The sequence below is a fragment of the Esox lucius genome, chromosome 19, assembly GCF_011004845.1.
Source record: "Esox lucius isolate fEsoLuc1 chromosome 19, fEsoLuc1.pri, whole genome shotgun sequence".
NCBI lineage: Eukaryota > Metazoa > Chordata > Actinopteri > Esociformes > Esocidae > Esox > Esox lucius.
Window position 1 is genome coordinate 38,709,292 of NC_047587.1, and position 25,525 is coordinate 38,734,816.

General features: G+C 43.5%; 1 protein-coding gene across 5 annotated transcripts in view; it reads right to left on the reverse strand.

The window, feature by feature from the left end:
* dgkzb (diacylglycerol kinase, zeta b) overlaps positions 1-25,525 on the reverse strand; it is an 84,399-nt gene that overhangs the window by 6,920 nt on the left and 51,954 nt on the right. For all 5 annotated transcript variants that reach the window (XM_029115099.2, XM_029115098.2, XM_013139100.4 and 2 more), the window contains 24 exons: positions 25,037-25,145; positions 24,249-24,344; positions 23,756-23,833; positions 23,618-23,674; positions 23,440-23,508; positions 22,849-22,920; positions 17,792-17,908; positions 17,289-17,357; positions 17,072-17,167; positions 13,214-13,296; positions 12,990-13,050; positions 12,494-12,607; positions 11,325-11,465; positions 6,701-6,779; positions 6,457-6,512; positions 6,180-6,242; positions 5,390-5,463; positions 5,120-5,231; positions 3,461-3,660; positions 2,915-3,015; positions 2,726-2,817; positions 2,044-2,113; positions 1,863-1,903; positions 796-995 (listed from right to left, as the gene is read on the reverse strand). In XM_029115099.2, coding sequence (XP_028970932.2) covers positions 796-995; positions 1,863-1,903; positions 2,044-2,113; positions 2,726-2,817; positions 2,915-3,015; positions 3,461-3,660; positions 5,120-5,231; positions 5,390-5,463; positions 6,180-6,242; positions 6,457-6,512; positions 6,701-6,779; positions 11,325-11,465; positions 12,494-12,607; positions 12,990-13,050; positions 13,214-13,296; positions 17,072-17,167; positions 17,289-17,357; positions 17,792-17,908; positions 22,849-22,920; positions 23,440-23,508; positions 23,618-23,674; positions 23,756-23,833; positions 24,249-24,344; positions 25,037-25,145 — 2,250 coding nt within the window. The remainder of the gene's footprint in view (positions 1-795; positions 996-1,862; positions 1,904-2,043; positions 2,114-2,725; positions 2,818-2,914; positions 3,016-3,460; positions 3,661-5,119; positions 5,232-5,389; positions 5,464-6,179; positions 6,243-6,456; positions 6,513-6,700; positions 6,780-11,324; positions 11,466-12,493; positions 12,608-12,989; positions 13,051-13,213; positions 13,297-17,071; positions 17,168-17,288; positions 17,358-17,791; positions 17,909-22,848; positions 22,921-23,439; positions 23,509-23,617; positions 23,675-23,755; positions 23,834-24,248; positions 24,345-25,036; positions 25,146-25,525) is intronic.

Below are 25,525 nucleotides of genomic sequence, written 5' to 3' on the forward strand. Positions count from 1 at the left end.
ACATTCCTCCTCACATATGAGATGTTCTGATGCACTGGGACCCACATTCCTCCTCACATATGAGATGTTCTGATGCACTGGGACCCACATTCCTCCTCACATATGAGATGTTCTGATGCACTGGGACCCACATTCCTTCTCACATATGAGATGTTCTGATGCACTGGGACCCACATTCCTCCTCACATATGAGATGTTCTGATGCACTGGGACCCACATTCCTCCTCACATATGAGATGTTCTGATGCACTGGGACCCACATTCCTACTCACATATGAGATGTTCTGATGCACTGGGACCCACATTCCTCCTCACATATGAGATGTTCTGATACACTGGGACCCACATTCCTCCTCACATATGAGATGTTCTGATGCACTGGGACCCACATTCCTCGCTGACCTCCTAGTCTACCAACAACTAAATGAAGAACGACCAGCAAATTGTGAAATCAGAAAATAACCAAGGTGTTTTGGAGTCTAATGTTCAACACAGTGTCCAAAGCTTTGGGTCTCTCAGCAGGACAACAGCCCAAACACTACAGGGATCAGCTTGTTTGAGGTCGATACGGATTGCGATCGGGGGCGGCACTCTTCCCTGCGGTCTACCATCCGATAGAACCCCTTACTGCAAGGAAGGGACTTTGATGCAGTGCAATTTCATCATTCCTATATATTCTAACTACTAATTACAAAGCTTGTCCTTTCACCAAGAAAAGACAAAGAATGAAAAAACACCTTTTAAGATCAGGCTTAATCTGTTTCTGGAGAACCACTACACTTTGTGTTGTCTCACCTCTGTACCGGAGAAGAGGTGGGTGACGAGGAGGAGGAAGGGAAGGCAAACTGGCAAGACTCAGGTGTTTGGCACTCCCCATACGAGTCCACCAAGTCGGGCATGCCCGGCGAGGTGCCCACCGTCTCCTTGATGATCAACTCTGGGTCCAAGATGTAGAGGTCGTCCTGAGAGATCTCCGTCACGAAGTTCAGGTGCTCCTTGAGGTTATAAAATGGTTCAACAGTTTAAAACTGTATTTATGAAGAAGATAACAGTCAGAATATAGTGTCAAAACATGATGGAACATTAAAAACCAGGACCACGGGTGCTATAGATTGTAGCCATGCATCCATATTGGCTTTGCCATAGTGTCCCAGATATTTTTGGGGTAATATTTTGGTGTATTTTATGCTTTATTGGATAGAGTCGAGACAGTGGAAAAGGGGGAGTAGAGAGGTTGCTGAAATAGGAGTGGGCCGGAGTCAAACCCAACATGTAGTGTTACATGTGGAGAGGGCCGTCGCCAGGAATCTGGGGCCCCCTGAAAATACAGCTCCGGAAAAAATGAAGAGACCACTGCACCGTTTTCTTTCCTTTCCAAAAAGGTTAAAAAGGAAAGTTTGAGTGAGGAACAGAAGCGTTCAATTTCCAGTGGTCTCTTAATTTTAACCCTTCAGTTCCTCACTCAAAACCTTCCTTTTTGACTTTCTTGGAAAGGAAAGAAAAAGGTGCAGTGGTCTCTTCATTTTTTCAGGAGCTGTATATATGCCTGGGCCCCTTCACTTATAGCTGATATTAATATTATTATGATCAGTGGACCCTGGCTCGACTGGGCTATGTGAATCATATCCACCATTCCCCGCATTAGCTACGGTCCTGTATGTGGTCCAGAACTGTGCCCCCTAATGTGATCCAGCTGTCTGAGCCAAGGCCTCCAGTATGCTGATGAAGCGTTGGTTTGAATGGGACCCGCAGCTTTTTCAGCAGAGTATCTTTCACCACTCGCCCGTCAAATAAAGCATTAAAATGCCTGTAAAAATATACCTTTACATGAACTTCCTGTTGTAATGAAACAGCACGCATACCTGAGCACGGTCTATTCTGTAGAATCTGTCTGCAGTTGTACCTGGAAAAAAAACGTAAAGACCTTTCTAAATCTATGTAATCTACACAATACTGCTATTTCACACCTGGACAGAAATGTGCATATTCTCTTATATATATATATAAAAAAAGAATTATTCTGAGTATGGGAGCCATACTCACAATCAAGAAAGCACCATTTGGGGGAAAGCTTTTGTGCCAACAGTTTTTCAGATTTCAAAGCATCACTTTCCTGGAAGGGAATAAAAGAACAGCATGATTACTCCAACTCATTTCTTACTGGCTGGCCAGTCTTTATTGCACAGAAGCAGCTAGTTTCAGCCACATTCCAAAAAACCAACAGCCAAACATTTCTGTTAGAAAGCCCCTAAAAAGTTATTGACACTCTGTATTATACATATTAGAAAGGTGTGCTTTTTCTGTTTGGGGTGTATTTCAGTCTAGATGTGAAAAACATAGATTCTATAGCGTGCCCAATTTATTTTAGAAGAGTATGTGTGCTGGGGAGGTATTGTTTGGTCTCTGAAGTACATTCAGGCTCCACTAGGGGGCATATCAGACAAAATTCTCACCTTCATTTTCATTCCTTTTCTAACTCTCCAGTTTCCCTCTCACCTATTTGGAGACTGATCCCATTTTTCGCTCCACAAACATTTTCACCTTCTCTCAGTCACACTCTTTCACTCTTGATCATACATCATAGAAATTAATTAACTCCTCCCTGGAGTTACGAGTACCAAAAAAGGTAGGTTGCATCAACTTACAGTCAGAACTATGGCTGCAACATGTAGGTGGAACTTCAAAAATTTCCACATACTCTCCTACGAGCTCCTGTCATACAAACCTCCTCCAGGCTGTCCTGCAACTGTTCGATGTGCGAACGGCATGTTTCCAAATCGCTGTCTCCTGCCACTGTGATGACGCCCAGCGGGATAGCTGAAAACCAGGAAGGCTTTCTGTAAGAGCGGTTTGATAATGGGCAGGAGAAAAGACCGGTGTGCGTGGATCTGGGGGTGGGGGGGGCATGACTCACAGGCCTCTTTGAGCTTGTCCTTGTCGTAGTGCAGGGCCTCGTAGGCATGCATGCTGATCCTGCTCACTCGAATCTGAAGTTTCTCGGGAACCGGCTGCTGACTGAGAGGACACAAAGAAGTTGGATTATAATCAGCTGGGGGGAAAACTACCAGACATCCGGATGGAATTAGAAAATAGGAGGTTTGTAACGAATGGTTTCGCATTGACGCAGTTACTGCCTTGAACGGGCACTAGCACACTTGCGGCCAGGTGTGAATATGGGTCGCAACCGTGCCAGTTGTGCCCAGGGTGTCCAGCACTGGGTGGGGGTGGGGGCACTTTGGCCGGGCCATAATCGCAATCAACAAATTGGGAAATAACAGGTATATGAAAATAGGCAGGGATGGTCAATGAGGCATTGTAGAACACACCTCCAACGTATTGCTTTATTTTGAAAGAAGGTATACACCCCTCAGTGATCATCCCTTCACTGTCACAGAGATCCGGGATCTAAGGCGCTTTGCGGGTCTGGGCCCCGGCAAAACAAGGTTTAGGGTCTACTAACTCATTGAGCTGGGGCATGGAGATCCTCCTCTTCATCTTTTGCACCATGTTGGCCTGGTTCCTCAGGTTTATGTGTATGACTGAAGGGGCCAGCTTACAGGGCTCGCCATCCACCTGCATGGGGATGGACTTGTACGTGGTCAGAGTCACCTCCTTGCACTGGTTCAGCCTCTCGCCGTGACCGCCCACCTGCAGCGTCGCCTGGAGGGGCAGAGAGGAAGGAAGATGACAGATTACTGAATGGAGTTTAAGAGTTAAATGGTGACCTCATAACCAAAATAACATAAAGGCATAGTTCTGAATATAAAAAAGTTTATATGCACTTTTAAAATTACCAAAAGATTATATCTTTGATTATCTCATAAGAGCATGAGAAATTATTGAAGAAGTTTGAGTTTTAACAAAGCAGTCCAAGTATTGAAACAATACTGTACAACCCTGTTTCCAAAAAAGTTGCGATGCTGCGTTAATGTAAATAAAAACAGAATGCAATGATGTGCAAATCATTTAAAACATGTTTTCAATAGAAAGTAGTACATAGATAACATATTTAATTAAATTTTATTTTTTCTTGAAAAAAATATGCACACTTTGAATTTGATGCCAGCAACACATTTCAAAAAAGTTGTGACAGAGGCAACAAAAGACTGGAAAAGTTGTATAATACTAAAAAACTAACTCTGGTGGGATATCACACAACTAATTAGGTCAATTGGCAACAGATCAGTAACATGACTGGGTATTAAAAGATCATTCCAGAGAGGATGGGTCTGTCAGAAGTGGGGATGGGGAGGGGATCACCATTTTGTGGTGCAACACTGCAAAGGCAAATAGTGCAACAATTTAAGCTCATTTTAGATGGACTGTCCTGAGGTCTGACGAAACAAAATGTGAAATTAGAACGCTGCGTCCTCCGGATTAAACAGGAGAGGGACCATCCGGCTTCTTATCAGTGCACAGTTCAAAGGCCAGCATCTGTGATGGTATGGGGGTGCATAGGTGCACATGGTATGGAACACTTGCACATCTGTGAAGGCACCATTAATGCTGAACAATATATACAGGTTTTGAGGCAACATATGCTGCCATCCAGACAATATCTTTTTCAGGGAAGGCCTTGCTTATTTCAGCAAGACAATATCAAACCACATTCTGCATGTATTACAACAGCATGGCTCCATAGTAAAATAGCCGGGTGCTAAACTGGCCTGCCTGCAGTCCAGACCTGTCACCCATTGAAAACATTTGGCGCATTATGAAATTGAACCCAAACTTTTGAGCAGCAGAAATCCTATATCAAGTAAGGATGGGACAACATTTCACATTCAAAACTGCAGCAATTGGTCTCCTCAGTTTCCAAACGCTTACAGAGTATTGTTAAAAGAAGAGGCCATGCAACACAGTGGTATACATGCCCCTGTCCCAGGTTGTTTGACACATTTTGCTGCCTGGCATCCAATTCAAAATTGGCATGTTTTTTTCCAAAAACAATAAAATGTCTCAGATTCAATATTTGATATGTTATTTTACGCAGTGTCCCAACTTTTCTGGAAACAGGGTTGTACATACTGAGCCACACCCTGGTTTGAAAATCAAAGTGCATCATGTTAGGATGTACATGATAATGAATGGGTTCCATGAGATTAGGTTGAGAGCTCACCAGAGAGGTCATGGTGAATCCGATGACCTCGATGCAGCCATCGTCGTGTCTCTGCGGCTCGAAGTCAAGGTGCTCACTGGGGTTCCCCCACGGCTTGGTGCCAGCACAGTAACTACAACACAGAGTCAAATATAACAATTAACAGGCATAATAAAGGTATAATGCTTTATGACTTGTAGCAAATGTGTATGAGCCTTTGTAATGTCTTTTAAGGTGTAATGTTATATTATTGTCTATGATGGCCATATTCCAGATGTTACAAATGCTTACCTGGGAATGTTAAGGAACACCAGACACTGTAACTTCAGTTCTTGGACTTTGGAGGTGAGGTCTGTGCCATCACACTAATGGGAGGGATTTAGAGAGGCATAGAATATAACCTCAATCATTGGAAACACTCAGAAACTTATTACTAACGGGCTAAATAAGCTTCAATAAAACCTTGGTATATTTTTGCTTCAGATGACAATAAATATGCAGCAACTCAGACAGGCTCGGGAGAATCAAAGATCAGAAAATGTCTTGCTAAGCCATTGTATTTTTTAATCACACCAACAGAGGGAAAACTTGCTTGTCTGTCACCCTGAATGTGACCCATCAGAAAAGTTGGTTCAAGAAGGCTATTCTTCCCACATTCCTGACAGTGCAAATAACTTCTGTCCCTCTGGGATTCCCAGCCCCTTCCTGTTAATGTCTTGAACCCAGGCCACGATAAAGCAGCAACACTACAAATCAGCGTTTTACTGCTGGGCCATCCTGGCGAGCTAATTTATGGAATATCTTATTTTCACCTAAGTGAAAATCTTAAGCACATTGTCTATTAATATATACCGACATTATGATATTAACTATGATCATGTGTGTGGTCAAAGCATACATTTGAGCTGTGGTCTAATGGTAACACACCCACTCCATGAAATAACATAAGAAAGAATGAAGAACTGATGTTAGTCTACTTGACAACTCTACTAAATGTGATAGGTATTAACGGTGCCAAGAGAGCAGATTCTTTCCTAGTGTTTTCTTGGCCTAGGTCATTTATGGGTAGGGGTCCACTTACCACCACTTTGATGTGTTTGGCCAGGTCTTTGGAGCTGCCACTAAGGAAATCAGAGAAGGCCGTCTGCAAATAAGATTTATTCATTTGTTTTGTGTTCATTTAAAAAATGGTAAAAAAAACAGGTATCTTGCAACAGGAAATCACATTTTCAGATAAAATCTTTTTGCGAACATTTACAGTTCTCCCTAATAAACTTGACCCAGATAAACATTCCAGAAAGGGAGAGCAGACAAGAAGACCAGAAGGGTGAAAACATAGATATTGGCAAAGTCCTCACCCCAGCATAGAACATCTTATTCCGCAAACGGCTGTTGAATTTCTCCGGGTTGGCCTCTAGGGAGAGAGAAAGACAGTGAGAGAGACTGTTTTAGTTCCTCTGCTGCAGTCACTATCACCTCTATGATACTGTAACTGTAACTTTAGCCATTTCAGCCAGAAAAACATATTTCATTAAACCAAAGTAATTTCAACTAATAAAGGTAATTTCAGCCAGCATAAGATGGTAAAGTGTTTGGACAAACCTCTGGACTCGTGGAAACCCAAGGTTACGTGAGCGTCGAAGCCAAGGCTGAAGTAATTGTTGAAGACATCAATGGGGAGCTAACAAAAAACACTATGTCACCAGAAAAAATATGTAGGACCTCTGTTCATCCAAGAAAGTGTTTCATATACCACCTTTCCATAGCATATACCTTTGAAAACATACAGACGTGCTCAAATTTGTTGGTACCCCTCCACAAAAAATTAAGAATGCACAATTTTCCCTGAAATAACTTGAAACTGACAAAAGTAATTGGCATCCACCATTGTTTATTACATATTTAATAGAAATCAGACTTTGCTTTTAAAATGTTTTATTCAACATAATATTGTAAATAAGAAAACAAATGAAAATGGCATGGACAAAAATGATGGGACCGCTAATCTAATATTCTGTTGCACAACCTTTAGAGGCAATCACTGCAATCAAACATTTTCTGTAGCTCTCAATGAGACTTCTGCACCTGTTAACAGGTAGTTTGGCCCACTCCTCCCGAGCAAACTGCTCCAGCTGTCTCAGGTTTGATGGGTGCCTTCTCCAGACTGCAAGTTTCAGCTCTTTCCATAGATGTTCGATAGGATTCAGATCAGTACTCACAGAAGGCCACTTCAGAATAGTCCAATGTTTTGTTCTTATCCATTCTTGGGTGCTTTTAGCTGTGTGTTTTGGGTCATTATCCTGTTGGAGGACCCATGACCTGCGACTGAGACCGAGCTTTCTGACACTGGGCAGTACGTTTCGCTCCAGAATGCCTTGATAGTCTTGAGAATTCATTGTACCCTCCACAGATTCAAGGCACCCTGTGCCAGGCCCAAATAATAACCAAGCCTCCTCCATGTTTCACTGTAGGTATGGTGTTCTTTTCTTTGAAAGCTTAATTTTTTTGTCTGTGAACATAGAGCTGATGTGACTTGCCAAAAAGCTCCAGTTTTGACTCATCTGTCCAAAGGACATTCTCCCAGAAGGATTGTGGCTTGTCAATATGCATTTTAGCAAATTCCAGTCTGGCTTTTTTATGTTTTTCTTTAAAAAATGAAGTCCTCCTGGGTCTTCTTCCATGGAGCCCACTTTCGCTCAAAAAGCGACGGATGGTGTGATCAGAAACTGACGTACCTTCACCTTGGAGTTCAGCTTGCATCTCTTAGGCAGTTCTCCTTGGTTCTTTTTCTACCGTTTGCACTATCCTTCTGTTCAATCTGGGGTTGATTCTCCTCTTGCGGCCACACCCAAGGAGGTTGGCTACAGTTTCATGGACCTTAAACTTCTTAATAATATTTGCAACTGTTGTCACAGGTACATCAAGCTGCTTGGAGATGGTCTTGTAGCCTTTACCTTTACCATGCTTGTCTATTACTTTCTTTCTGATCTCCTCACACAACTCTCTCCTTTGCTTTCTCTGTTCCATGTTCAGTATGGTGCACACAATGATACCAAACAGCACAGTGACAACTTTTCTCCATTTAAATAGGCTGAATGACTGATTACAAGATTGGAGACATGTGTGATACTAATTAAAGAAACTAATTCGTTTGATATATAACTATGATCCAGTTATTTATTATCTTTTCTAAGGGGTACCAACAATGTGTCCAGGCCATTTTAGAATTTCTTTGTAGAATAAGCAATAATTCATCTCTTTTCACAGCTTCTTTACTTTATTCTATGACATACCAAAGGCATGCAAGTATACATGATAAAATAGCTTTCAATTTCATCACCTTTCAGGAGGAATGAAGCATTATTTCAATGAGCTGTAGGGGTACCAACAAATTTGAGCACGTCTGTATCTTGCCATTAAAAATTACACTATTAACTACAAAAAGGTGTCATCTCTATATAAAGACATACAAAATATGAAAACAAATACTAATAGTGCAATTTGCCTACAATATTTAGACTCCTGTATATTTTCAGAGGGACACTATGTTTTGCATAACATTTCTGGGGAAGCTGTTTCTACAACCCTCTTTCCAAAAAGTTGGGACGCTGAGTGAAATGTAAAGAGGAACAGAATGCAATGATGATGTGCAAATCATTTAAACCCTATATTCAATAGAAAAATTGTACAAAGCCAACATCAAATGTTGAAACTGAGAAATGTTATTGTTTCTTGGAAAATACATGCCCACTTTGAATTTGATGCCAGCAACATGTTTTAAAAAGCTGGGACAAAGGCACTAAAAGACTGGAAATGCTCTGTAATGCTAAGAAACTAAACTTAGTGGAATATCACACAACTAATTTGGTGAATAGGCAACAGGTCACTAACAAGATTGGGTTTTAAAAGATCATTCCAGAGAGGAAGGGCCTGTCAGATATGAGGAATAGGAGGGGTTCACCACTCTTTGAAAGACCGGGCAGGCAAATAGTGCCACAATTCAAGAATAACTTATCACAACATAAAATTACAAACAGTTAGGGGATCTCATAATTTACGGTACACAATATCATTGAATCAGTGAATCTGGTGTAATCTCTGTATGGAAGGGACCAGGGCAAAAACCAATTTTGGATGGCTGTGATCATCGGGCCTGCAGGCAGCAATGCAATCAAAACAAACACGATTTTGTTGTGGACATCACTGCATGGGCTCAGGAACACTTCTGAAAACCACTGTCTGTGAACACAGCACGTTGCTGCATCCAAAAATGCAAGTTAAAACTCTACAAGCCAAGAAGAAACCATACATAAACCATATAGAAATCCAGAAACGCTTGCACCTTCTCTGGTACCAATCTCATTTAAGATGGACTCAGGTGAAGTGGAAAACTGTGCTGTTGTCTGACAAATGAAAATGTGAGATTATTTTCAGGAATCATGGACGTCGAGTCCTCCGGACTACAGAGGAGAAAGACCATTGTGTCATGTTATCAGCGCACAGTGCAAAAGCCTGCATCTGTACGGGGTTTGGGGGTGCATTAGTGCACATGGCATGGGTGACGTGTACTTCTGTGAACGCACAATAATTGCTGACCAATATATGCAGGTTTTGGAGTAACCAATGCTGCCATCCAGACATCATCATTTTCTTATTTCAGCAAGACAATGCCAAACCATATTCTGCACACATCCAAACAGCAGGGCTCTGTTGTAAAAGAGTCTGGGTGCTAAACTGCCCTGCCTGCAGTCCAGACCTGCCACCCATTGAAAACATCTGGTTCATTATGTAATGACAAATACAGCAAAGGAGACCCCAAACTGTTGAGCAGCTGAAATCCTATATCAAGTAAGAATGTCCCAATGTTTTTTTTAAACGTGTTGCTGGCAAATTGATTTTTCCAAAAACAATAACAGTTTTCAACATTTTCAACACATGATATGTTGATATGATGTAAACATAAAGTCAAATGTTTTGCACATGATTGAATTCTGTTTTATTTGTATTATATGCAGTGTCACAACTTTTTTGGAAATGGGTTTGTAATAACAGACCCCTAAAATCTGTAAATTGCTATGTTTAAATTTAGTAGTAACCTTCAACTTATTGTATTTTCATCTCTCCTAAAATGAACGATTACATAAATGTATTCAAAGGGGCAATATGTATTATTTTTACTGTACTAATAGCATAAAAACAAGCAAAAATGACCAGTAGACATCGGAGGTTAATGTTTCCAATTATCGTTTTCTACAAAATGTATCAAAAGTGACTGACATATTCCCTACTTAAACTTTCTCACTGTAACGTCCCCCCCCATTTGTGTTACATTTCCCAGTCCCTGTGTTGCTGTGTGTTTGTATGTGTGGGTGATCTGTTCTGTGTCTGCTCTTTACAGGTGGCACCAATCATGCTCATCTCCAACTCTTTAATGACCATTCCCTCCTGCTATTGCACCCAGCTGGATCCAGTTCTCGTCTACCAATCCCATTCTTCCCTCAGCTGTATAAGAGCCCTGTTGATTTCTACTCTGGACTCTCTTTGCCCATTCATGATGTTGCATGCTGTGTCCGTGTGAGTTTTTGCTTCAGTGATTTGTTACCTGTTCTTAGAGGTCTGTTTAGATTTTTTACACTGATTTTGTTTGTTGCAAGGGGGGAAGGGGAACGCACCTTGGGAGTGTGTATGCAAGAGGCCCGTGGCAATACATTACCCATAGTTTTCTGAATGTCTGTACACAATAGATAAGATCGGGGCAGACCAACCCTGTATTTTGGTTAGCGCACCAGTGGGTGCTCAGTTAGGGAGGAAAGATGGGTGAGGGGTTACTTTATCTTTGCTTTGGTTCCGTCCAGCCCCTTTTCTCCATTCTACCAGTTTGCATTGACTTGTAATCTTCTTATACTCGCTTTAGAAAATTGTAGTAGAAATTCCCACCCTAAACCACCCTTTACTAGTACTATACTGGTCTCGTTTGGTAAGGCGCTCTACAAACAATACCCCCTAATGAAAAAGCTAAAACATGTTTTTAGAAATGTGTGCCAAACAATACTTTCTGAAGGCAATTCATAAAGATTCTTACATCTAGAACAAAATGGGAGGCTTAAAAAAGGTTTGGTATTAGCAGAAGTCTCAGACTGCATATTTGTACTGGCCCCTAAAATCTGCACTGGGGGACCCCACCGAAATTCCCTGATTTGTAATAACCCCGCTGAGCTGAGTTAACCTTGTCTGTCTGTTGCTCGTCCTTCTCCTCGGGACCGGCCTCTGGGTTGGGCTCCACTTGGAGGTTCCAGCGGTCCAACTGCACCACGATCCCATCCTCCACATGAGACAGGATCTTGGACACTGGCTCATCAGTGTAGCCCTGCAGAGAAACCAGGACCAATAACTTCATAAACACATGAGATTAAAAAAGATGTATAATCCACAAGATGAAATCCTAAATGAAATCCTTCCTGTGAAATTATATTTTAGAAAATTAAATCTGTCATGTTAACCCGTTAGCTGCGAACTAGTAGGTTGACTGTCTCTCGATCACTGATTTTCCCCTCTGTTGAGACGATGTAGCATAAGCCTACTACAATCACCCATGATAGCCTTTAAGCTAACAGTGAATATAGAAATGTGCCATAGAATAGTATTTTTTGTGTACATCCTAGTTCAAAGCAATAAATCTAGTCCTGGAAGGGCTGAAATCCTTCTGTTTCTATCTGGTAATTAATAGCACACATCTGGGTGTCCTCTTGTTTGAATACTGAAATGTTCACGCAGCACCCTAGACACTGCTGCGGTCAGAGACAATGATGCTTATTTCATTTATTTCTAACTGCCTTTGAAATTAAAATGTTCCTGTTCAGACAGGAAACCTGAGAGGTAATTGGTCAGCGACATATAAGCTGACCCCTGGGATCGCTTCTATCACGATATCAGATTTCATACTGATTATTCAATCATCAGGTTACTCACTCAGTCTGATGTGCGCTGGTCTTACTAGCAAGCGAGTCTGAAACCACCCACCACCCCTGCCTCCACCTGTTTGGGGGATCGGTACTGTGTACCTTGTTCATTGCCTATGGGGATTGCTAATAATTATATTATGGTGGTGCTATCGTTGTTACTAGTATTGTATACACCATCATGTGATGGCAGTGAGTTACTCCACAGGAGCAGAGCCTAATGCCAAAACCTGTATAAAATTGTTGTTGTGCATGTTTCTAATAAATGGCTAAATAGTTACCATTTTCCATGCAGACACTAGTAGGTGGAACTTACACATATCGCCTTTAACCGAAAGCATGAAAACCAGAAATGTTTGGGCCCTCCAGGACCGGAGTTCAATAGCCCTGCCGCCTAGTTCATGGTGTAGTTCCACACAGCAAACCAGTCACTCACCCCACCCCAGTTGAGAGTCCTGGCCAGGTCATTTCCTGTCCCCAGAGGCAAGACAGCTACAGCAGGTGCAGGGTTTAACTGGAGTTGGTCTAGAACTGAGAGGATCCAACCCACCTGGAGTTGAATGGCACATATTATAGTCAGAGGAAGTCTACTATTCCTCTTTTTACCACATGATTGGGGTCAATTCAATTGAGGAAGCACACTGAAACTCATGTTCAGGTAATTTTTCCATATTTATTCCCCATACTACCTAACTGTCAGACAGTGTAGGAGCAGCTGAAATCAGGTAAAGGAGGGACATATTTGGAAGAAAATTGGACAGATGAACGTGGAACCAAAGGTGTTGCCAATTGATCACAAACCCCAATGAATGTTATTAATTGTGAAGATGCGGAAATGGAATGACTGGCTTTCTCTAAAGCCTGGACTATAAATGGTATTGATATTTTAATAACATAATAATTCTATTTGAATTCTAACGTCTAGCACTCACCGTTCCATCTCCTCCGCAAGCCAGAATCCGCAGGTTGGGCACTTTGGAATACATTTCTAACCTTAAGGAGGAGGGGACCAGGAACACCAGTTAACAAACACACACACATTGGGCAAAGATTGATGAGAGACCGTTTTTGAGTGAACTATGCCTTTAAGTATATTTTATAAAAATTTATAAAATGCCTATAAGGTTTGTGAATTCCGTTCCTGCATGTCTCTTACCCCTCCCTGGGACCACCCTGGGTGAGGTCAAACACTTGTCGAGGGTTCAAGTACCACATAAAGGACTGGATGACCTTGGCCCCCTGGAAAACAGTAGATATGGGTGAAGCTCAGGTGAACTACTTTTCCTGTGACCGGGTAGGGACTTGTAACCTGTATGTCGCTGTTCAATGTTTGTGTAGCAATTTGGACGCAGGAGTGTTAAGTCTGGTTACTCCTGAAGTCCACTATCATTAGGGTTTTGAGCTCCAAGTTGTTCTGACTGCACCAGGACACCATCAAGACCATCACAGACCCTTAACTAGACCCACTGCAGTTTGCCTACAGAGCCAACAAACTGTGGATGACACGGTCAATATGGCTTTTCATTTCATCCTCCAGCATCTGGAATCTATGCCAGAATCCTGTTTGTGTACTTCAGTTCTGCATTCATCACCATGATTCCCGCTTTGCTCCAGGGCAAGCTGTCCCACATGCAGGTGGATCACAGCCTTCCTGTCCAACAGGAGGCAACACGTGAGCCTGGGGAAGCACCTGTCTGACCCCCTGACCCTCAGCACCGGCTCCTTCAAGGCTGCCTCCCGTCACCCCTACTCTTCTCCCTGGACACCAACAGCTGTTGTTTGCTCCTTGGGGTTTAAGGCCGGGTGTTTCTGTAAAAGCACTTTGTGACAACTGCTGTTGTAAAAAGGGCTTAATAGATACATTTGATTGATTGATTGAGCTAGCCTTCAACTAGTCTCTGAGATATGACAATGCATCTACACAATAGATAGCCCATGTGATGTTTTGATGGGTTTAGCTGTTTACTTTGTTTATTCTGTGTTCCATAGTCATGAAAAGGGCCCATCAACTTCGACCCCATCTAAAACTAATCTCTATGTTCATAGCTCCAGTATTGACAGTTGGAAGTGACATTGCTTCAGACAAGTCAGTATGCTTGTAGTTAGTAATGATGGTTTCAAATCCTAATGGAGTTATAGAACTGATATTCAACGCGCTGCCGATAGGTGGCACAAACTTGCATAGTGCACCATTAAATGTATTCAACTAGCCCCCATTCGAAGCTAATCATATCGTTAGATTGCCATCTGAAAAACATTACCCAATAGCAAACAATACACAATATGTAAACCAATGAAACATTGGAGAGTTCATCCCTTTAAGGGACCCACATGTAAACACAGTGGTTGATTTCTGTCTTCGTACCTGTCTCACTGTCTGAGTGGGTGGGGCTACTTTGACCCTCTACCTCATATGTCTGCTCCTTCGAAGGAAGGAAACGGCCTGATAATTGTGAGATTAGAATATCCAACCTGGTTTCAGGGGAATATGTAGACTATTTTACGTGAATCCATGGCACCGATTTCGTATGATATTTTACAATGCGCTCCCAAAACATATAATACATTACGAATTGGCTAAAACGTATCATATGTTACAAATTCCAGACAAACGTATATGTTACGAACGGTACGAAAACAAATTATATATTACAAACACTACTAAAACGTATCATACATTACGAACCTGCACAAAACATCCAAGAAATGCTTCAAACCGGTGACATTCAGCTCTGCAGGCAGGCATCCTACCCACTTCTCCACACAGGGATTATGGATTTAGAGGGACAAGCACTGGCATTACCAAGGTCGCTACAATATGTCATAAATGCATTTTAACGTTACAGTTAGGTTAACGTTAGGTATCACAGCACTGGGGTGAAGGTTAAAGTTAAGGTTTGTGGTAAGTTTAGAAAACAAAAAAGGTTAGGTTAATGTTTGGTTAGGGTTAGGTATCACAGCACATGGGTTACATTTAGGGTTTCGATTAGGGTTGGAAAGAAAATCACTGGTAACATATTGACCTTGTAACCCCACTACTCGCTGCCTGTATCAGGAAGTTCCTATGTATGCAGGCTGAAGGTCCCATGTTCGAAATATAGCCTGCTAATCTTTTTTTTATTTTTTTTATTATTACTCTAACGTTACTCACCTAACGTAATATATCTTACGAATTCAGCTGTCAAATATGTACGTAAAATAGTTTTTGTATTGCCGTGAGACCAGGTTGGAATATCACACTCAATTTGTCACACCAGACAACACTTCACTTTTATACATTTCCAAAGTACTAAAGTTTAATTCCACTACAGCTTTTTTCCTTATTTTTTAAAATAAATGTTTTGGCCATATTTTGCTGTATTGAAAGAAGAAAGAAAGCTGGGATATTGACAAGCAGTAGATAGGAATCTAACCCATGCTGTAAATTTACAGTGAGGTCTGGAAATAATTGGACACTGACACGTTTTGGCTGTTAACCAAAATATATTCAAGTTACAGTTATATAATTAATATGGCCTTAAAGTGTAGGCTCTCAGCTTTAATTTAAGTGTATTCACATTCAAATTGGAGAAAGGGAATTATGAATTAGAGCTCTTTAATATATATCCTCTCCTTTTTCAAGGGACCAAAAGTAATTGGAAAATTGACTCAAAAGCTGTTTCATGGACAGGTGTGGGCTATTCCTTCGTTATTCGTTATATATACTTCATCAATTAAACAGGTAACAGGTCTGGACTTGATTCCAGGTGTGGCATTTGGAAGCTGTTGCTGTGAACTCACAACATGCGGTCAAAGGTGCTCTCAATGCAATTGAAACAGGCCATCCTTAGGCTGCAAAACAAAATATGAATCAGAAAGACAGTAGGAACATTAGGAGTGGCCAAATCAACAGTGTGGTACATTCTGAGAAAAAAAAGAACGTACTGGTGTGCTCTGCAGCACAAAAAGGCATGGACGTCCGAGGAAGACAAAAGTAGGATCCTTTCCATGGTAAAGAGAAACCCCTTCATAACATCCAGCACAGTGAAGAACACTCTCCAGGAGGTAGGCATATCATTATCCAAGTATACCATGAAGAGAAGACCTCATGACAGCAAATACAGAGGGTTCACCACAAGGTGCAAACCATTCATAAGCCTCAATAATAGAAAGGCCAGATTAGATTTTGCCAAAAAACATCTAAAAAAAGCCAGCCCAGTTCTGAAACAGCATTCTTTGGACAGAAGAAACTAAGAACAGCCTGTACCAGAACGATAGGAAGAAAATAATTTTGGAGAAGGCTTGAAACAAAGCATACCACATCATCTGTAAAACAGTGTGATGGCATGGACATGCATGGCTTCCAATGGCACTGGGACACTAGTGTTTATTAATGATGTGACAGAAGCAGCCGGATAAATTATATTGTCTCCTCAGATTCAGCCAAATTCAGTGAAGTTGATTGGACAACGCTTCACTTTACAGATGGGCAATGACCCAAAACATGCTGCGAAAGCAACCCAGGAGTTTTGTTTAATTCTGCAATGGCCAAGTCAATCACCTGATCTCAACCCAATCAAGCTTGCATTTCACTTGCTGAAGACCAAACTTAAGGCTGAAAGACCCATGAACAAAACAACCGAAGACAGCTGCAGTAAAGGCCTGGCAAAGCATCACAAAGGAGGAAACCCAGCATTAGGAGATATCCATGCATTCCAGACTTTAAGCGGTCATTGCCTGCAAAGGATTCTTGACAAAGCATTAAAATATTTATGATTGTGTTCATTTGTCCAATTTCATTTGAGCCCCTGAAATAAGGGGACTGCGTATGAAAATGGTTGCAATTCCTAAACGTTTCATACAATATTTTTGTTCAACCCCTTTAAAGCTGAAAGTCTGCACTTCTATTGCATCTCGGTTGTTTCATTTACAATCCATTGTGGTGGTGTACACAGCCCAAATTATGAAAATTGTGTCAGTGTCCAAATATTTCCAGACCTAACTGTATGTGTTCTTACGATACTGACAATTTTACCTGGTTGCCTCCACTCTTGGGGTTGACGAACACAAGCAGAGGTTTCATGAGTTGTGAGGGAACAGGCTTAACGATGAAGGGCTTCCATCGACCCTCCTGAAGCAGAGAAAACAGTTGAGACACCAAGGTGTTCTCTCAAAGTTCTCATCCTCAAAGCAGACCATATAAGAGGATTTGATAGTAATTGCAATAGGTGTACCAATATGATTTTCCTTACCTCTACCTTCTTACTGGGCTTGCCTTTCAGAGATGTTCGTTTCTTCTTTTTACTTGATTTTAATGATGTCTGAGGAGACAAAAATCAGAGCCATTCAATGAATCTAGAGTCTTACAGAGTCTTAATGAAGTGTTGGGCCACTACAAGACACCTGAACAGCTTTTTGTGGACTTTAAATCGTACTTCCTCACAGATAGTATTCTTAGGTAGAATAAGAAACAGATCAGAGAGAGAGAATAACCTGAGCACAGGACATTACTTCTAAACTCAGATGAAGTCTGTCCTTTTTGTTCAGTGTCGCTAGCAAAATCAGGGTTGTGGGTTTATTCCCACTGGGGATCAAGATGACTTAAATAAAAAAATATCAGGCAACCTACTATTTTTATACACGAGAACATGCTTTGAAAATACTTTGTATCCCTCACATACTCACTTTTTCTATCTGGGCATTTATCTTAGTCTGTATGTGTGTGTTTATATGGATCATAACTGGATTACAGTACCTGTGGTTTGCGTACCCGGAAGATCCAGGTCGGCGGCACGATGACGGAGGCGTGAGCTCCCAACAAACATGGCTCCTCAATCTGCTGCATCATGAAGCACGCTACCTTGTTGTGATACTGACCAGAGAAGACAGTAACGGTAAAACAGTAAGAGAAATGCAACCATACTGAAATTCATTGACAGAGCGATGGCTTTAAAGATGAACCATCTATGATAAAAACCATCTATCATAAAAACCATCACTGGAGTAAAACAAGCTAATGTACTCGGTTCTGACTGAGTACAATATTCTGTTATAAGAACCACTTGACACATTTATATTTTTCAAGAATCAGTGGATAAATATAAATGATAAATGTATAATTTACAAGCCCGAAAGTATACGTAGTGACTGGACTGCACCTTTAACCTGTCAATGTTTGAAAGACTTATCTGTCAATGTTTGAAAGACTTATCTGTCAATGTTTGAAAGACTTATCTGTCAATGTTTGAAAGACTTACACTCACCTAAAGGATTATTAGGAACACCATACTAATAACCCCCTTAATGATTCCGTGAGTTCCGTGACGTCGCCCGGTATGGCAGAGCCGGGGCCCCACCCTGGAGCCAGGCCCGGGGTTGGGGCTCGTACGCGAACGCCTGGTGGCCGGGCCTTTCCCCATGGGGCCCGGCCGGGCTCAGCCCGAAGGAGCGACATGGGGCCGCCTTCCTGTGGGCTCACCACCCACAGGAGGGACCATAAGGGGCCGGTGCGGAGAGGATCGGAGGGCAGTCGAAGGCGGGGGCCTAGACAACCCGATCCCTGGACACGGAAACTAGCTCTAGGGACGTGGAACGTCACCTCGCTGGCGGGGAAGGAGCCTGAGATTGTGCATGAGGTTGAGAGGTTCCGACTAGAGGTAGTCGGGATCACCTCTACGCACGGCTTGGGCTCTGGAACCACACTCCTTGAGAGAGGATGGACTCTTCACCACTCTGGAGTTGCCCATGGTGAGAGGCGGCGGGCTAGTGTGGGTTTGCTTATAGCTCCCCAGCTCTGCCGCCATGTACTGGAGTTTACCCCGGTGAACGAGAGGGTCGTTTCCCTGCGCCTACGGGTCGGGGATTTGTCTCTCACTGTTGTTTGTGCCTACGGGCTGAACAGCAGTGCAGAGTACCTGACCTTCTTGGAGTCTCTGGGAGGGGTGCTGGAAAGTGCTCCGACTGGGGACTCTATCGTTCTACTGGGGGACTTCAACGCCCACGTGGGCAACAACAGTGACCCCTGGAGGGGTGTGATTGGGAGGAACGGCCCCCCTGATCTGAATCCGAGCGGTGTTCAGTTTTTGGACTTCTGTGCTAGTCACAGTTTGTCCATAACGAACACCATGTTCAAGCATAAGGGTGTCCATCAGTGCACGTGGCACCAGGACACCCTAGGCCACAGATCGATGATCGACTTTGTTGTCGTTTCATCTGACCTGCGGCCGTATGTCTTGGACACTCGGGTGAAGAGAGGGGCGGAGCTGTCAACTGATCACCACCTGGTGGTGAGTTGGATCCGATGGCGGGGGATGAAGCTGTACAGACTCGTCAGGCCCAAGCGTACTGTAAGGGTCTGCTGGGAACGTCTGGCCGAGTCTCCTGTCAGAGATATCTTTAACTCCCACCACCGGCAGAGCTTCGACTGGATCCCGAGGGAGGTTGGAGATACTGAGTCCGAGTGGACCATGTTCTCCACCGCCATTGTCGAAGTGGCCGCTCGGAGCTGTGGCAGTAAGGTCTCCAGTGCCTGTCGATGCGGCAATCCCCGAACCCGGTGGTGGACACCGGAAGTAAGGGATGCCGTCAAGGTAAAGAAAGAGTCCTATCAGGCCTGGTTGGCTTGTGGGACTCCTGAGGCAGCTGACGGGTACCGACAGGCCAAGCGGACTGCAGCCCGGGTGGTTGTGGAGGCAAAAACTCAGACCTGGGAGGAGTTTGGTGAGGCCATGGAGAAGGACTATCGGCTGGCCTCGAAGAGATTCTGGCAAACCGTCCGGCACCACAGGAGAGGGAAACAGTGTCCTACCAACGCTGTTTACAGTAGAGGTGGGAAGCTGTTGACCTCAACTGGGGATGTCGTCGGGCGGTGGAAGGAGTACTTCGAGGATCTCCTCAATCCCACCGCCTTCCATTGAGGAAGCAGAGGATGAGGGCTCAGAGGTGGACTCGTCCATCACCCGGGCTGAAGTCACAGAGGTGGTCAAGAAACTCCTTGGTGGCAAGGCACCGGGGGTGGATGAGATCCGCCCTGAGTACCTCAAGTCTCTGGATGTTGTGGGGCTGTATTGGTTGACACGCCTGTGCAACATCGCGTAGTGGTCGGGGACAGTGCCTCTGGGATGGCAGACCGGGGTGGTGGTCCCTCTTTTTAAGAAGGGGGACCGGAGGGTGTGTTCCAACTATAGGGGGATCACACTTCTCAGCCTCCCCGGGAAAGTCTGTGCCAGAGTTCTGGAGAGGAGAATACGGCCGATAGTAGAACCTCGGATTCAGGAGGAACAGTGTGATTTTCGTCCGGGCCGTGGAACACTGGACCAGCTCTATACCCTCTACGGGGTGTTGGAGGGTTCATGGGAGTTTGCCCAACCAATCCACATGTGTATTGTGGATTTGGAGAAGGCATTCGACTGTGTCCCTCGCGGCATCCTGTGGAGAGTGCTTCGGGAATATGGGGTCCTGGGTCCTTTGCTAAGGGCCGTCAGGTCCCTGTACGACCGAAGCAGGAGCTTGGTCCGCATTGCCGGCAGTAAGTCAGACTTGTTCCCAGTGCATGTTGGACACCGGCAGGGCTGCCCTTTGTCGCTGGTTCTGTTCATAATTTTTATGGACAGAATTTCTAGGCCCAGCCAGGGGCCGGAGGGTGTCAGGTTTGGGGACCACACGATTTTGTCTCTGCTTTTTGCGGATGATGTTGTCGTGTTGGCCCCTTCAAGCCAGGACCTTCACTATGCACTGCGACGGTTTGCAGCCGAGTGTGAAGCGGTGGGGATGAGAATCAGTACCTCCAAATCCGAGGCCATGGTCCTCAGTCGGAAAAGGGTGGCTTGCCCACTTCAGGTTGGTGGAGAGTGCCTGCCTCAAGTGGAGGAGTTTAACTATCTAGGGGTCTTGTTCACGAGTGAGGGAAGGATGGAACGGGAGATTGACAGACGGATCGGTGCTGCAGTAATGCGGTCGATATATCGGTCTGTCGTGGTGAAGAAAGAGCTGAGCCGCAAGACGAAGCTCTCGATTTACTGGTCAATCTACGTTCCTACTCTCACCTATGGTCATGAGCTTTGGGTCATGACCGAAAGGACAAGATCCCGGATGAAGGCGGCCGAAATGAGCTTTCTCCGCAGGGTGGCTGGGCGATCCCTTAGAGATAGGGTGAGAAGCTCGGTCACCCGGGAGGAGCTCAGAGTAGAGACGCTGCTCCTCCACATCGAGAGGGGTCAGCTGAGGTGGCTTGGGCATCTGTTTCGGATGCCTCCGGAACGCCTTCCTGGGAAGGTGTTCCGGTCCCGTCCCACCTGGAGGAGACCCCGGGGAAGACCTAGGACACGCTGGAAGGACTATGTCTCCCGGCTGGCCTGGGAACGCCTCTGTGTCCCCCCGGAAGAGCTGGAGGAAGTGTCTAGGGAGAGGGAAGTCTGGGCATCTCTGCTTAGACTGCTGCCCCCGCGACCCGGCCCCGGATAAGCGGAATATGATGGATGGACCATACTAATGCTGTGTTTGACCCCCTTTCGCCTTCAGAACTGCCTTAATTCTACGTGGCATTGATTCAACAAGGTGCTGAAAGCATTCTTTAGAAATGTTGGCCCATATTGATAGGATAGCATCTCGCAGTTGATGGAGATTTGTGGGATGCACATCCAGGGCACGAAGCTCCCGTTCCACCACATCCCAAAGATGCTCTATTGGGTTGAGATCTGGTGACTATGGGGGCCATTTCAGTACAGTGAACTCATTGTCATGTTCAAGAAACCAATTTGAAATGATTCGAGCATGGTGCATTATCCCGCTGGAAGTAGCCATCAGAGGATGGGTACATGGTGGTCATAAAGGGATGGACATGGTCAGAAACAATGCTCAGGTAGGCCGTGGCATTTAAATGATGCCCAATTGGCACTAAGGGGCCTAAAGTGTGCCAAGAAAACATCCCCCACACCATTACACCACCACCACCAGCCTGCACAGTGGTAACAAGGCATGATGGATCCATGTTCTCATTCTGTTTACGCCAAATTCTGACTCTACCATCTGAATGTCTCAACAGAAATCGAGACTCATCAGACCAGGCAACATTCTTCCAGTCTTCAACTATCCAATTTTGGTGAGCTTGTGCAAATTGTAGCCCCTATTTCCTATTTGTAGTGGAGATGAGTGGTACCTATGGGGTCTTCTGCTGTTGCAGCCCATCCGCCTCAAGGTTGTGCGTGTTGTGGCTTCACAAATGCTTTGCTGCATACCTCGGTTGTAACGAGTGGTTATTTCAGTCAAAGTTGCTCTTGTATCAGCTTGAATCAGTCGGCCCATTCTCCTCTGACCTCTAGCATCAACAAGGAATTTTCGCCCACAGGACTGCCGCATACTGGATGTTTTTCCCTTTTCACACCATTCTTTGTAAACCCTAGAAATGGTTGTGCGTGAAAATCCCAGTAACTGAGCACATTGTGAAATACTCAGACCAGCCTGTCTGGCACCAACAACCATGCCACGCTCAAAATTGCTTAAATCACCTTTCTTTCCCATTCTGACATTCAGTTTGGAGTTCAGGAGATTGTCTTGACCAGGACCACACCCCTAAATGCATTGAAGCAACTGCCATGTGATTGGTTGATTAGATAATTGCATTAATATGAAATTGAACAGGTGTTCCTAAGAATCCTTTAGGTGAGTATATCTGTCAATGTTTGAAAGACTTATCTGTCAAAGGAAACCCCTCCATTAAACTGCTTTATGCCTAACCAGACCCTTAAGATCCACAGACATTAAAGAGGAAACTGTGGGTACAAATCAAGACTGGCTGTAGCACTCGGTACTTACTGCCTGTTTGCACCAAGAACAGCTGATTGCAACAATATCTTTACTATGAAATGAGAACTTCTGCTGGAAACCCTGTAAGGGAACAAGTAACACGTTACAAATCGATGCTAACCCAGGTCTTAATGGTTTACAGGCATTCTTCAGACAAAGCTGCAGCCAGATGTTTCATCACCATATGAATAGGATGCATTTGAATATGATGAGGACAGGGAGCCTAGTGGCTGACCAGGGCAGTATGGAGTGAAATTTGTACTGGGGCAACATACTGCAGATTTCTTTCAAAAAAGAAAATGTCTGTTCTCAAAATATAAAAAATATAAAAAATGCAATTACTAAAAATAAATATTGTTTTCCTATTGTTCACATAAACATCACTGAGTAGGCCTTCCTTAAAGGAAACATCCAGACACTTGCTAAAATGCACCAACAGGAAATTGCTAGTAGTCTCTGCCAACCTGTTTGGTTGTTCCTCCTCTATGTTTCACGCATGCAAACATCATAGGTTCATTGTTTATATTTGACTTCAGTATTGGAAGTTTAATCGGTAGTGTCTGTAGGTGAATCTATGGTGGGTGAATGTTCCTCACTGACCTTCCCACACTGTCGACACTTCCCTGTCTCCCGCCTCCTATGGACCCAGTGGTGACGGACCACGCTGGGCTGGAATTCAGGAAATGTCGTTGAGTCAGGGTCATATAACAAACCATAAAAAGAGCACAAAAGACGAACTGCAATAACATGGTCCAGGGTAAAAAAAATATACACTGACCTCTCGAATGCTTCGAGATCCGGGTTCCCTAAATGATGGCTTACATTTAAAATTGATCTGTGGAGAGAAAATCCAACATTGGTCAAAAAACTAAAACATTCATAGTTATGTTGAATAATTGACTATGTTTACACTTACCTTCTCTAGCTGCTCAATGCACATGGTGTGAACAGCAATTTTGCAGCCAGCACATTTCTTCCTCGCCACTGACTTTTGCTGCGGAAGAATCATAGACAATGTTTTTACTTGAACAGTGCTAATTATATGAAAAAAAAAGGATAGCATTCTATTAAAAATGTACTAACAGGAATGTCTAAATCACTTAAGACTGTTGAATCACGAGGATTAGTCTTTTATTGAACAACAGATGGTGCTGAAACACAGCATTTTGAACTAGGAGAGTCGAGTTGGTGAAAGCTTACCATTGTCTTTGAACTAGGAGAGTCGAGTTGGTGAAAGCTTACCATTGTCTTTGAACTAGGAGAGTCGAGTTGGTGAAAGCTTACCATTGTCTTTGAACTAGGAGAGTCGAGTTGGTGAAAGCTTACCATTGACTTTGAACTAGGAGAGTCGAGTGGTGAAAGCTTACCATTGTCTTTGAACTAGGAGAGTCGAGTTGGTGAAAGCTTACCATTGTCTTTGCAACGCAGTACTGCTCCCCTACGTAACAGATGTCTCCTGAGACACTGGTCTCAAACCAGATATGGTCCCCAAACTGGGCATTATCCTGAGGACCAAGAACAAAATAAAGTAATTTATCAACATCAGAAGCTTAACTGATGTTACTAGTTTTTATTTTTATTTCCTGAAAATACTTGGGCAACAACCCTGATTCAGTCTCACATTTAGGGAGGATTTAAACCTTAAATCACATTGGAGAATGTCTCACAACTTTTTAGTTTTTCAGGTTTTCACGCCCTTTTCCACAAACTTGTGTAGTATCCAATTGTACTTACAACCTTGTTTAATTGCAGCAATTCTCAGTGCGTTCGGGAGAGTTGAAGATCGCAACATGCCTCCCCCAAGACAACCGGTGGCAAGTAATTTAGCTTATTTTTAACAGTGTTGGCTCAACCAGAAAGTCAGTGGAGCTCTCTTGACTAGCAATGTTAGTTCAGCCTGCAAGAGGCCAACCTGTCTGAGAGTTGCTACAGCTTAATAAGTCAATCCATATTGGTTAACCGATGTTGCCAGCCAATATGCATTACCTGATGAAACTCACGGTCACATGCCAGCAAGTGGCAAAGTCAAGGCTTCAACCTAGACTGAGTGGGACAGCAAATAACACATGTTCCACATTGATCCACCTGTTCTTTGATGTACTATAAGGACTATAACACTACATAATATCTAGTATCTCTGTTTTTTTCTGGCTCTTAATGGGACCTTAAACTGTTATGTACCAGAGGCTATACTTACACTCCAGTCAACTGTGTTGCAGCTTTCTCGCAGCGGGTCTGCCTTGCCTGGGGATGAGGAGCTGGGCTGGGCAGCCAAATGCTGGAGGCCTGACTTAGCAATGGCTTTCCTGAAACAATACAAAACAGAAATAACCAGGCCTTTAAAAGGATCTACAGTATGGTATGTTCCAATCAACAATGCATCTGTTCAAAAAACAAATCGGCAGAGAAACATATTGCTCAAGGTTATACAACACAAATTGAACACTTCATGGAAGTACCGTGAATACTGAAAATCATCAGGTCATGTACATTTAAAAAATCCATTAAGGACACATTTTACTTGTTTGTGCATGTCCAGTTTTTAATATATTAGTTGTGACCAAACATTTCCACAAGAACAATAAAAATAGGCACATTTGACATTTCCCCTGAACCGATTCCCCGGTTAGAATTAGGGTTGGTTGTTAGATTCAGGAGTTAGGGTTGTGGTTAGTTTTTTTTAAAG